The 12,698-nt window shown below is 44.2% G+C and overlaps 1 protein-coding gene across 1 annotated transcript in view; it reads right to left on the bottom strand.

Annotated features, from left to right (window-relative positions):
• Nucleotides 1–7,368: 7,368 nt before the first annotated feature.
• The window catches only part of gys2 (glycogen synthase 2), a 60,111-nt gene continuing 54,781 nt past the window's right edge, over nt 7,369–12,698 (bottom strand). The window contains 4 exon segments of the mRNA XM_038811068.1: nt 7,369–8,295; nt 8,426–8,506; nt 10,878–11,041; nt 11,132–11,227. Of these exon segments, the coding sequence (XP_038666996.1) occupies nt 8,086–8,295; nt 8,426–8,506; nt 10,878–11,041; nt 11,132–11,227 (551 nt within the window). The 3' untranslated portion in view covers nt 7,369–8,085.

Below are 12,698 nucleotides of genomic sequence, written 5' to 3'. Positions count from 1 at the left end.
GCTAGTTCATGGAAGCGCACTGGGGGGGGGGGGGGGTGAACAGGTGGTTAGAGTGTGGATAGGGTTGGGGTTGTTGTTTTGTGGGGGTGGTGGGACTGTTGACAGGGGAGGGGCTTTTAAATGTGGTATGAAGAGGGTGGACATCCGAGGGCCGTCTGAGGGGGTGCGGAACGTGGGCTGATTGGCTGGGAGGGAGGGGGGGGTGGTGAGGTGGCCCCGACCAGGCTGATCACATGGAATGTGAGAGGGCTGAATGGGCCAATCAAGAGGGCCCGCGTGTTCACACATCTGAGGAGCCTACAAACGGATGTGCGATTTTTACAGGAAACGCGCCTGAAATATGGGGACCTGGCTAGGCTCAGGAAATGGTGGGTAGGGCAGGTATTTCACTCAGGATTGGATTTGAAGATGAGGGGGGGGGTAGCGGTTTTGATAAACAGGTAGCTTTTGAAGTGGGGAGCAGTGGCAGAGGCTCAGGAGGTTGGGTTGAGGTAGGGTTGTTGAGGGAGCGGCAGAAACTCAAGATGGAGTTTGGGCTAATATCTACAGGTAAGGCGGTAGGGCAGTTGCGGAGAGCTAAAGGAGCTCTATGAATATGGGGAAAAGGCGAGTAGGATGTTGACACATCAATTGAGGACGCAGGAGGCAGTGAGGGAGATTGGAAAGGTGAAAGATGGGGGGGGGGTAAACATTGTCTTAGACACAGTGGGGTGAATGGGGTGTTTAGGGATTTTTATAAGGGACTGTATGAGTTTGGGCAGGGGTTTGTGGATTATGTTCGGCCGTTGTACTGGGCACCAGTAGCAAGTGTACAAATGAACTGGGTGAGTTCGGAATATTTGAGGGCAGCACGGTAGCATTGTGGATAGCACAATTGCTTCACAGCTCCAGGGTCCCAGATTCGATTCCGGCTTGGGTCACTGTGCGGAGTCTGCACATCCTCCCCGTGTGTGCGTGGGTTTCCTCCGGGTGCTCCAGTTTCCTCCCACAGTCCAAAGATGTGCAGGTTAGGTGGTTTGGCCATGATAAATTGCCCTTAGTGTCCAAAATTTCCCTTAGTGTTGGGTGGGGTTACTGGGTTATGGGGATTGGGTGGAGGTGTCGACCTTGGGTAGGGTGCTCTTTCCAAAGCCGGTGCAGACTCAATGGTCCGAATGTCCTTCTGCACTAAATTCTATGAAAAATATCAGGCTGCATCAGGGGAAGAGGCAGGGATGTCTACTATCCCCATTGCTCTCTGCTTTGGCTGCAGAACCATTGGCAATTGCACCGAGAGTGTCAAGGGACTGGGAGGGGATAGTACCAGGGAGGGGATGGAGCATAAGGTCTCGCTGTATGCGGACAATCTGCTGCTCTATATTTCAAACCCTTTGGAAGGTATTGGGGGGGATTATGGGCACATTGGAGGAATTTGGCCGGTTTTCAGGATATAAATTGAATATGGGGAAAAGTGATTAAAGCGAGGGGGTGAAGAGGTGGCTGAGGGAGTTGCCGTTTAGAGTGGTGGTGGGGAACTTTCGATATCTGGGAATTCAGGTGGCACGGGGGTGGGAGCAGTTGCAGAAGCTGAATCTGGCTCAGTTAGTGGAACAGATGAAGGGGGATTTTAGGAGGTGGGATGTGCTCCCTCTGTCGCTGGCACAGTCGGTAAAGATGACAGTTCTCCCAAGGTTCTTGTTTGTGATCCAGAACCTTACAATCTTTGTCCCCAAGGCTTTTGTTAGGCGGGTGAATGTGCTGAGTTTGGGGTTTGTTTGGGTGAGTAAGGCCCTGTGGGTGAAGGAGGGACTACTGGAACAGGGTTGTGGGGGGGGGGTTCCACCATCCAAATTTAATTAATTACTATTGGGTGGCGAATATAGCCATGGTGAGGAAGTTGGTAGTAGGGGAGGGGTCGGTATGGGAGGGAATGGAGGCAGTCTCTTGCAAAGACTCAAGTTTGGATGGGGGGAGGTTCTGGGGGTGGCAACGGATAGGGATTGAGCGGTTTGGGGATCTATTCGTTGGGGGCAACTTCTCGAGCTTGGAAGGGTTGGTGGAGGAGTTTGAGTTGCTTGCCAGGAACGGGTTCTGGTATTGGCAGGTGAGGGAAGTTGTCTGGAAGCAGGTACCATCCTTTCCTCACCTGCTGCTCCAGGGGCTGCAGGACAAGGTGGTGAGAAGAGCAGGGGTAGGTCAGGATAAAATGTCAGAAATTTAGGAGGAGTTGATGGATTTGGAGGGAGCCCTGATACGCATAGTGAAGCGTAAGTGGGAGGAAGAGTTGGGGAGGGAGATGGAGGCTCTGGTGTGGGAGGAGGCTTTGAGGAGGGTAAATTAATCCTCGCGTGTGCGAAGCTTAGCCTTATTCAGTTCAAGCTGGTTCACAGGGCACATATGATTGCCCTGTGATTTGGGGCAGCATGGTAGTTAGCATAAATGCTTCACAGCTCCAGGGTCCCAGATTCGATTCCCGGCTGGGTCACTGTCTGTGCGGAGTCTGCACGTCCTCCCCGTGTGTGCGTGGGTTTCCTCCGGGTGCTCCGGTTTCCTCCCACAGTCCAAAGATGTGCGGGTTAGGTGGATTGGCCTTGCTAAATTGCCCGTAGTGTCCTAAAAAAGTAAGGTTAAGGGGGAGCGTTGTTGGGTTACGGGTATAGGGTGGATACGTGAGTTTTAGGGTGATCATGGCTCGGCACAACATCGAGGGCCGAAGGGCCTGTTCTGTGCTGTACTGTTCTATGTTCTATGATTGTGGCCAGGATGAGCAGGTTTTTTGAAGGGGTGGAGGATGGGTGTGGCTGTTGGGTGGGCCCACGAATCATGGGCATGTCCGAAGTTTGGGAGATTCTGGCAGGGGTTTGCTGACGTTAGGACGGAGGTTTTGAAGGTGAAAGTGGTTTTGAGTCCAGAAGTGGCGATATTTGGAACGTCAGAAGACCCGGGAGTCCAGGGGGCGAGAGGGGCCGATATCTTGGCCTTTGCCTCCCTGGTAGCCCAGGGACGGATCACACGTCCTCCCCGTGTGTGCGTGGGTTTCCTCCGGGTGCTCCGGTTTCCTCCCACAGTCCAAAGATGTGCGGGTTAGGTGGATTGGCCATGCTAAATTGCCCGTAGTGTCCTAAAAAGTAAGGTTAGGGGGGGGGGGGGTTGTTTGGTTACGGATATCGGGTGGATACGTGGGTTTGAGTAGGGTGATCATTGCTCGGCACAACATTGAGGGCCGGAGGGCCTGTTCTGTGCTGTACTGTTCTATTAGAATGGAGGGACTCGGGGCCACCAAAACTGGGGGTGTGGGTGACCTGGCACAGTTTCTTAGGCTGGAAAAGATAGAGTTCGCCTTGAGAGGGTCTGTGGCGGGGTTTGCCTGGAGATGGCAGCCGTTCATCGACTTCTTTGAGAAAAGTTATGTGTCAGCAGTGGGGAGAAGAGGGGGGGGGGGGGGGGGGGGGGGGAGGTAAAATGGGGAGGTAGGGGAGCAGGAGGTGGGATGTTACGTATTTAGTTGATTTGGTTATTTGCAGCCCTGTTGGCTTGTTTTGATTTGTGGTTGTGTTTGATGAGTAAATATATAAATGCCTCAATAAAATATTTTCCAAAAACAATATTGATTTTAACTGATCAGTTTTAAAGTTACCAATGTCAGATTCAGCTAATGTTAGCAATCATCATAAATCTGCTAGTGCAGATTCATACATGGTCTTCAAATTCTGATTCAGAACGGTGACACAGCTAATATAAAAACGGAACAGGGTTCAAGAATTCCAAAACATTAATTTGCTGTCACTGAACTTTCCTAGTCAATGTTATGGGAATCCATTAACTATAATTAAACTCAGAAAAAAAAAAATGAGGGCACTTCAGTATCGCCAGCGGTGTGTGACAGTTCATTCAGGGAGTTCAAGTTGCTGTGCTAACATATACTTTTTACATGCACGTTGTAGTCTGGGCCTATGTATAATGATGGGAGAGGCTCCAAAGTTGTTTCAATCAATTAGGCGAAGCAGGAATCTCTTACTATTCGTTCTACCTGGCATTGACGTGCATTGGAAGGATTTTGCAGGTTGATAGTCAGCCTGTTTGCCACATTACGAATGAGCCTTTCTTGGCCATCAAGGCCAGAGGTGGGACTCGAACTCAGAGCTTCTGGTTCCGAGGCAGGAATGCTACCCACTGCATCCCAAGACCTGTGCTCTTTACTGTGTCCAAGTGGACGTATGTAAAAAAAGCAATGAGATGGAACTACTACATAGGCATATTAAATGATGCATGCAAATTAAATTGACAGTCAGTCATTGTGACTGCTTCTGTGCTGAAACCTGTATGTGCAAAATGGATCAATTAATACTGCAAATATAGAACAGTGCCCATTAAGCACAGTCTGTCTGCACCATCTGTATGGTAATCTGATTCCGACTAAATCACCTTTGAATTTTTGTAGTCGGTCAAATTCCTAGAAATGGGAAACTACCAGCACCACTGATTACATGGCTCATTGAGATCCTAATTGTCCTTTGCACTGCCCAAAAGTACAGTAGCACATTTGAAATCAAACTTTGGAATAGATACCTGGAGCTTTTGACTATCACTGAAGCTGAAGGCTAGGATGGTGTTCAAAACATCTGCCTCACTAACTCATGACTGAGTACATTTCACCTTTTACCCTTCACTGACAGACTCTGTGATTTCACGATAATCTTTATTCAATACAAACCTGCATTGCAAGTGCAAGAAATTATTTCTTTGTTAAGTACATTTTAGAGCAAAAAGCTTAGAATTGTCTTTCTGTTCAATGCTGACACTGGAGGATATAAGCAAGGGTTTCCAGGACTTTTTAGATGAAGACAATCAACAGGAAACAGAAAGCTTCCTAACTCTACAGTTATTGGCACACAAACTAATCCAACTACCGGGTTATTTAACTTGTTTAAGTTAGATCTTGGAACTTAATTTACTTTAAACATGGTGGCTAACTATCCTGAATGTTAGGGGATTGTCCCTTATTTTGACCATTTGGGAAACTGATCCTGGGAATCTCCAAAGTGAGTTTGAGCGATTTGAGCATATCAGCAAGTGAGTGAGTCAGCCAACAGAGAGATCATGCTATTGTGACTCAACAAGATAAATGATCAGTTTTCGTTGATTTTAACACCAACGCTCCCTTAGGGCAGCACGATGGCACAATGGTTGGCACTGTTGCCTCAACGGCAGGAACTCTGGTTCAATTGCAGGTTTGCATCACTATCTGCGTGGAGGTTGCACGTTCTCCCAGTATCTGCATGTATGGGTTTCTTACAGGTGCTTCCGTTTCCTCCCAGTCAGTAGATGTGCAGGTGAGGTGGATTGGCTATTTTAAAATTGCCCCTTAAGTGTCCAAAAAGTTTAGGTGGGGTTACGGGGATATGGCAGAGAATGGGACTGGGTGGGGTGCTCCTTTGGCGGATCGGTGCAGACTCAATGTGTCAAATGGCCTCCTTCTGCACTATAGGGATTCGATGATTCATTATTATGATCTCAAGACCAAGACCCCACATCACCTCTCATGTCAAAACCTTCCTAGTCTCATGTTTACCAAGCCACACTCCCCACCCCACACTCTCTCATAGCCCAACGGTCAAGGTGTCCCTTATTTTATTTCCTAAGAGTTGGTCACACTAACCACATCAAATAGCAGCAGCATTATATGCTATTTAAGAAAATTAATTTGTAGCATTTAAGCAATAATTCTAAAAACAAGGGGCAATATTAAATGCATGTGATTGGGGGACACGTCCACTGGCTAGACAGTCTGCGTCATTTTGCGCCATTTTGGGATGGCCCATCAGTCAGGCTCTGAACACGACAGCCCTAAAGTGGACACACTCACACCTAATTGGCTCAGTAACCATCCTTTTGCCCCACTAAATGCCCCCACAAAATTCTGCCCAATGTGTGGGAACTTCATAAAGAAGATTGCATTATGCAAGAGCTATTGGAAAGAGTTTTTGACAAACCAGATAGCACACAGTTAATGCATCATTCATGCAAGGTCTATAAACACACCATGTAGTACTTTTAAGGGATGGTAAAGATCTTAAAAATTGAACACCGTCTTATTTCAGACACTGAACACATCATTAAATTAGCTCTACTGTGCAATATAGTACAGCCAAATTACACCAGTATAGTATTCTCTACATTCCTACACCACTTCTCCTGTGTTTCAAGAGAGTTGGTCGGTTTATGCCAACAAGCAGCAAATTAGAGGATTTAGTTTCATTTAGTAATAACTATATTGTGACTGATAGAGGCAGATGAGCAACATCTTCATCCTATTATTCTGATTCCAGAGGGGAGAGGGCAATGTGCTAACTCACTGCAACATCCTGTCCTCCGTGTTAATTTTAAGATTCTGGCTCCTCACCTATCTCAGATTGGTTTCAGCACCGGAGGCCACTCAGCCAGTCGTGTCCATGCCAGATCTCTGCAAGGATATCTCAGCGAACCCCACTCCCCTGTCTTTTTTCCACAGCCTTGAGCTTTTAAAAAAGGACACACACACAGCTTTTGGAGTCGAGGTGTATGATTTATCTGTTCTTCTGGTGACAGCTGGGTTGGAATGCCTTTTTAAAAATATCTCTGTCTGCAGGACCTGGATAATCAAAATCAGCAGACAAGTGTTCAAAATTTAGAAGTTGGATGGAGAGCACAAGAACAAGAGAGTGAGCGCAAGAGTGAGAGAACCACTCAGGGTTTTGCACCTTCAGAATCTCAGTTGCTAGTTTGGTTCTGTCGAAAACAGTTGTTTAAGCATCCAAATGGTAGCTTGCTTGTGTATGATGTGCTCTCCAGCTACCCAGTGACCCAAATATAGTCATAGCTGGTGTATTCTGGTTGTAAATGGAATAGATTGTGGCTGGGAATTCCTCTCTCATCCAGGGTACTACGGTCCAAGTGATTATGCCTAATGGTTTGTCTCCTCCCAGTTGAGTACCCAAGTAATTGTCCGGATGCTTTGATAATGGGATAGGTGATGAGATCCTATCAGACCCTTTCAAGGCCAATGTGCTGGTGCAGCTTTGCAGGCAGGTTATCTCAATTGTAATGGTTTTGGAATGTAGAATGTACGGTAATGCAAATATGCAGCCATCCTTGATTGATCCCAAGTCACTAGAATGTGGCTTTAGTCTATGTTTTATGAATTAGCGGTTTCCAGCCAGTAAATTCAAAAACATTTTTGATATAAAGCATGATTTCACAAAACTATGTAAATGAATCATTTTGTTCTCTAAACTAATTGAATTATAAATTTGAAAAAGAGAATCAATTATCCTAAAATCATGAGTTTGAAAGAAATAGCTTTAACAAAAGTAGAAATATACCACAATAAAAGCACAAGAACATAAATGATGTGTTGGACTGAAATACTTTACTTGGGCTTTTAAGAACAATCAGTCATTAACGTTTATCATTTTGTTTTGGTGATTGTACAATCCTGTTTTCCTACATTTTCTCACCAAGGTGAAATATATTTCACAACTTTCACGTGGAAATTCCCCAGCTGGAGAATGATTCTTAGGTTTTTTAAAAAAGTGCAAGGTTCTCATCTCCATGGACGGTAGCCACTGTAATATTATGAAGGAGCTCATTTCAAATGGGCTTTCCTCCTTTTGTTATCAGTGGTAATAAGATGAAGGATACGGACTTTTTCACAAGAGCCCCTGAAAGAAAAGTCACTGGGATAGACTATGTGATGAGATCAGTAAAAGTGTATGGGCAGATGACTTCCAATGAACAGGGTAACAAATACACCCCCATCGGTGATTAACAATATTAGCAAAGAATAAAAGCAGTGTTCTGCAACACAGGAATACAAAATTACAATCTTGTCACATTTTAGGAGGACCAGACAGGTCAAAAAAATGTCAAGGTAAGCTCCAACCTCAACAATAAACATTAGTTCAAATATCAAATGCTGCAGATCCTTTGTTGCATTGGGGACCAATGTCATTGTGTATACAATAACCAGGGTCAACATGGATTTAACCTGCCACTCTTACATCTCTGTTTTCCATCATAAAAGTATTACGACCATAAATCTCCCAAACTGTACAGTTAGCCATCTACTCAGTTATGGTATTCCCCATCTGACTGGTTCTTTCCAATAGGGAAAAAGGGTGCTTTAATGTTTCTTCGATCCTTTTCAGCTTCTTCATCCTCGTTGTACCGCTCATCGTCATCCCCCTCCTCATCGTCACTCTGCTGTGGGCTTGAATGCAGGGACACAGAAGGGGATGGCGGCACTGATGCTGGTCTGGGGTACGTAAAACCCTCAGTCTGGTGTAAAAAAAAAATTAGTCCATGGCGTTATTATTTTAAAAAGGTGAAGTCTATGGAAGAGTTTTTGTAACGTTGCCTTAAATGTAAATTCAAATAATACACAACAGTACAAAACAGATGGACTTACCAATGGCGGTACAATTGCGTCCAACTGGAATTTTTCCGGAAAGGCTTTGCTGAGTGCAAGATGGCGGGCATACATGTAATACTGAATATCAGAAGAAACAAAAAAAATAGTTAACTAATGCAAAATATAGTAAATATTCTGAAACCTAATACCACAGGTTCTTTTAACACAAGACCCTACTCCCATGCCCACATGTCTGTCCATGGCCTGCTGCAATGCTCCAGTGGAGCTCAACGCAAACTGGAGGAACAACATCTCATCTTCCGATTAGGCACGCTACAGCCTTCCGGTCTCAACATAGAATTCAACAACTTCAGGTGATTAGCTCTACCCCACCTCAACTCATTTGTTTTCATCCCATTTCATTTGAACTGTCTTTTACCATTTCCTTCTTTCTCATCTTTCTTTATATATATTTACCCCAACCCATCTTATCCACCTTTCCTTACCCTTTCTCACCATTGCTTCTCCTCCCTCTCACATCTACATCTGTCACAGTTTACCCTCTGATGTTTGTTTCTCTGTTGTTAAGCCTTTCACACCTTTTGTTCTCTCTGGGGACTGCCATTCACACTCTTTGGTTTCTGTGGCTATTAGGACCCCGTTTCCCTGGGTTTCTGTGGCTATGACTCATCTTTCATTCTCACTCCACAGTATAAATATTTCCCACTTTCTATGTCTTTTAGCTTTGACAAAGGGTAATCTGGACTCGAAACATTAGCTCTTTTCTCTCCCTACAGATGCTGCCAGACCTGCTGAGATTTTCCAGCATTTTCTCTTTGGTTTCAGATTCCAGCATCCACAGTAATTTGCTTTTACCATTGGTGCTTGTACATGTTGAGTTATCGTGTATCGAACTGAACTATATTACTGGAACCAATGAGAATCAGAAAATATTTTGACAGAAATCTCACAGTAACAGGCAAGGTGGTAATGACTACCTTTGACATCAAGGCAGCATTTGATAGAGTATGGCATCAAGGAGCCCCAGCAAAATTGGAGTCAATGGGAATCAGGGGAATATTCTCAGCTGGTTGGAGTCATAAGTGGCACAAGGAAAGAAGGCTGTGGTTGTTGGAGGTCAGTCATTCTCAGTTCCAGGACATCACTAAAGGAGTTGTTCAGGGTAGTGTCCTGAGCCCAAACATCTCCAGCTGCTTTATCAATGACCTTCCTTTCATCATAAGGTTAGAACACCACATGGGCTGCAGCGGTTCAAGAAGGCAGCTCACAATCATCTCCCCAAGTGCAATTACGGATGGGCAATCAATGCTGGCCTAGCCAGTGATGCCCATATCCCATGAATTAATAAAAATAAACAATTTGTTGGGCTTCTAATGGATCAACTGTTTAGGTTTGAAAGCAGATTGATAAAGTTAGAAACATTTCAGAAGTTCGGAGTTAATTTTTTCTTCCCAGTATATTAGCTTCTTCATTCAGAAATTAAACCATCAAATCAATCTCCACTCCATTTTTGAACATGCCAGGAGAGCACGCCAACCTCCCCCCTCCGCTTCCCCCCTCCAAGCTCAATAATGTCCCCTCTACTTTCCACAACCTTGAACTGATGTCCTGTGGTCTTGTTGCTCTGGTATACCTGAAAGCATGATTTCAGATTTTCACTCGCCCTGTGCTATTAAGAATTTTATCCACCTTACGTAACATCTCTTTTCAATATCATCAAGGCGTTTGTTGGAACTCTTCCCTCACATCAGGGATCCTCGACATTAATTGATGCCCCGGAGACAGTGATTAGTTAATGTCAGCAGTGCTTCAGCTGTTGCCTGATACAACTTTGGCATAAATCCCTTGGGAAGTGAAGTGGTTATAAGATAACCAAATCCATTCAATTGGTCAACATTCATCTCTTTAAACTTTCCCATTGTCAAGTTATATCTCACCCGTGGCAGGCATCAACTTCATTTTCTAAAGGAGTCGCTCTTGCTATATTTTGAACATATTTACACATTAGATTACAAGGTTACTGCTTTCATAGATTACCCTGGGGTAGCACTGTCTCAGCAAACTTTTGCAGCTGACCAGGCAAATGCTATTCTTGCTGAACCCATGTTGGTTAATCTTTTATTAGTTTTCTACAAGTGGTCCTCCATTTTGTTTCTACTTATGAATCCCATTAGGCTTATAAATCCCATTAGGCTTATAAATCCCATTAGGCTTATAAATCCCATTAGGCTTATAAATAATGTGTCTGGAGTTGAGAGGAATGGCTCTGTAACCCTCTTGAGCATGGGAATAATCTTTGCTCGTTTCCAATCTGTCAGAAACATCCTCAATTTTCGTCGACTCCCTTAGAATGATTTATAGTGATTCATTAATCTATTTCCCCTGTCCTCAAGTACCATGTGATCTATTGGTTTTCAATCACATCAGTTCATGCAAAATAACTGCATCACTGAAACCCAGAGTAGACACATTGGCTGCCTGTACTTACTCTGGACAGGTATCTCCAGTCTAGTAGCTCCGAAAGCCTTTCAGTTCGATTTCTCTGGATAATTCTCTGGCGACGTGACTGCTTGCAGAATCCAAACATGAACTGGGTCAACTGGTTGCAGGATTCATCTAGAGATCGGAATCTACGATCAACTATGTAAATCCCTGGACACAATGATAACACAGGAGTTAAAAGGAAGCACCAGATAAATGTAGTGCATCTAGTGGGTGCAGCATTTGATTTATAGAATTTACCATAGGCTGTTGGATCTGCCACATGTTCCTGCATAAAACAACCAAATCCAGAGAGGTTGGTGGTCACACTGGGAATTCCCATCACTGTGCACTCGGCTGCAAAAACAAACAGCATAGAACCATTAGGGTAACACACACTGTTTAATACTAGTCAAGATTTAAATATCTTACAAGCAAATACTATGCAAGAAAAAAAACTTGTACGTATCTATGCTAAAGGACACGTTCCTCCTTGCTACACTTCTACCTGCTAGCTCCCAAAGCACTCAACTTTCCTCCCCAATCACCTGCAATTCATCAAAGTCTTTTTTTTTTCTGGAGAATGTTTCCCAGAGAAAGGCCATCAGGGAGAGCAGACAGACAGACAGACATAACTCTGGAGTTCAGTGACAGACGTGTGTGGTTAAGTGCGGCAGCCATCTTACAGACTGGCTCCCACACACAAGACAACACATTGGCCATAATGCCAGGAGAGTTCACTGCTCTTGTGTGTGTCATGTGAGTGTCCCTTTAAGAAAGGTTTTTTTTTTGTCTTATCACATGGCTTCAGTGATGTCATTTTGCGGGTGGTGCTAGGCTGTGGCTGTGAGATGAGAGGGGGTTTCAGTTTCAGTTTGGCTGCTGTGGGACGCAGAAGGAGAAAAGAATGTTTTTCCCTGTATTTCTATGTTTTCATTTTAAAGAGCTGTTCCTGTAAGAAGCACATCAGCTGTGTCTAACTTTAAAGATATAGTTGTTTTCCGGAAGGAGCTTGAATCTGCTATTTGAGACTGGATCATAAGTTCAGGAATATGACCAGTCCAGTCCTAGTCAAGTGAGAATACAGTGTGCTGGGCCACGCTCTTAAAAATTGATTTTTAGTTTATTGGATTTTGTTACTGAATTGGAACAGTTAAGGGGGAATTCATTAAGTGGTATACATAGATTACTGTAGCTATGTGTTTATGTTTGTAATTTATAAAAATTATTGCCGTGTTCATATATATACATACACACACACACACACACACACACACAATATGTTAACTACATTCTTAGAATAAACCTGGTTTGGATTAAAATGTCTAGGAAGTCTGATGAATCACACCTGCAACAAAGGCTTTTGAGTTTATTCCAGCCAAATTCAACATAAACATTGTCGGTCAGGTGAACTTCATAATATACTTTGGAGTTCCTAAACCCTGGCCAATAACATGTGACTAATGCAGTAAGAATGTTAAATATCCACCTGAATCACAAGAGGCAAGGGGCTTCAGTTTACCATCTCACGCGCAACAACCTTTGGAAGTGCAGTAAACTCTCTATGGTGGAGTGTCAAAGTTAGCAGCTCAAGTTTTGGACTGAGAATTGAAGGCACACCCTTCTGATTCACAGGCAGGAGTACTACTGACGGAGCCAGGCGACACAAGTATAAATGTGAAAATAAAGTTAATACAGACAGAATAAAAGAAAGATTGAATGGTTGGAATAATCTACCTCTTATAGTTCTGGAGTCAAAATACATTAGGGAGCTCAACATGCAGATGAGGAGTGCTGGGCAAGCACCAGCAAAACGAGCTTTGTTCGA

The sequence above is a fragment of the Scyliorhinus canicula genome, chromosome 11 (assembly GCF_902713615.1).
Source record: "Scyliorhinus canicula chromosome 11, sScyCan1.1, whole genome shotgun sequence".
Classification (NCBI taxonomy): Eukaryota; Metazoa; Chordata; class Chondrichthyes; order Carcharhiniformes; family Scyliorhinidae; genus Scyliorhinus; species Scyliorhinus canicula.
Note: the sequence above shows the minus strand (reverse complement) of the source record. Positions and strands in the feature narration are given on the sequence as shown.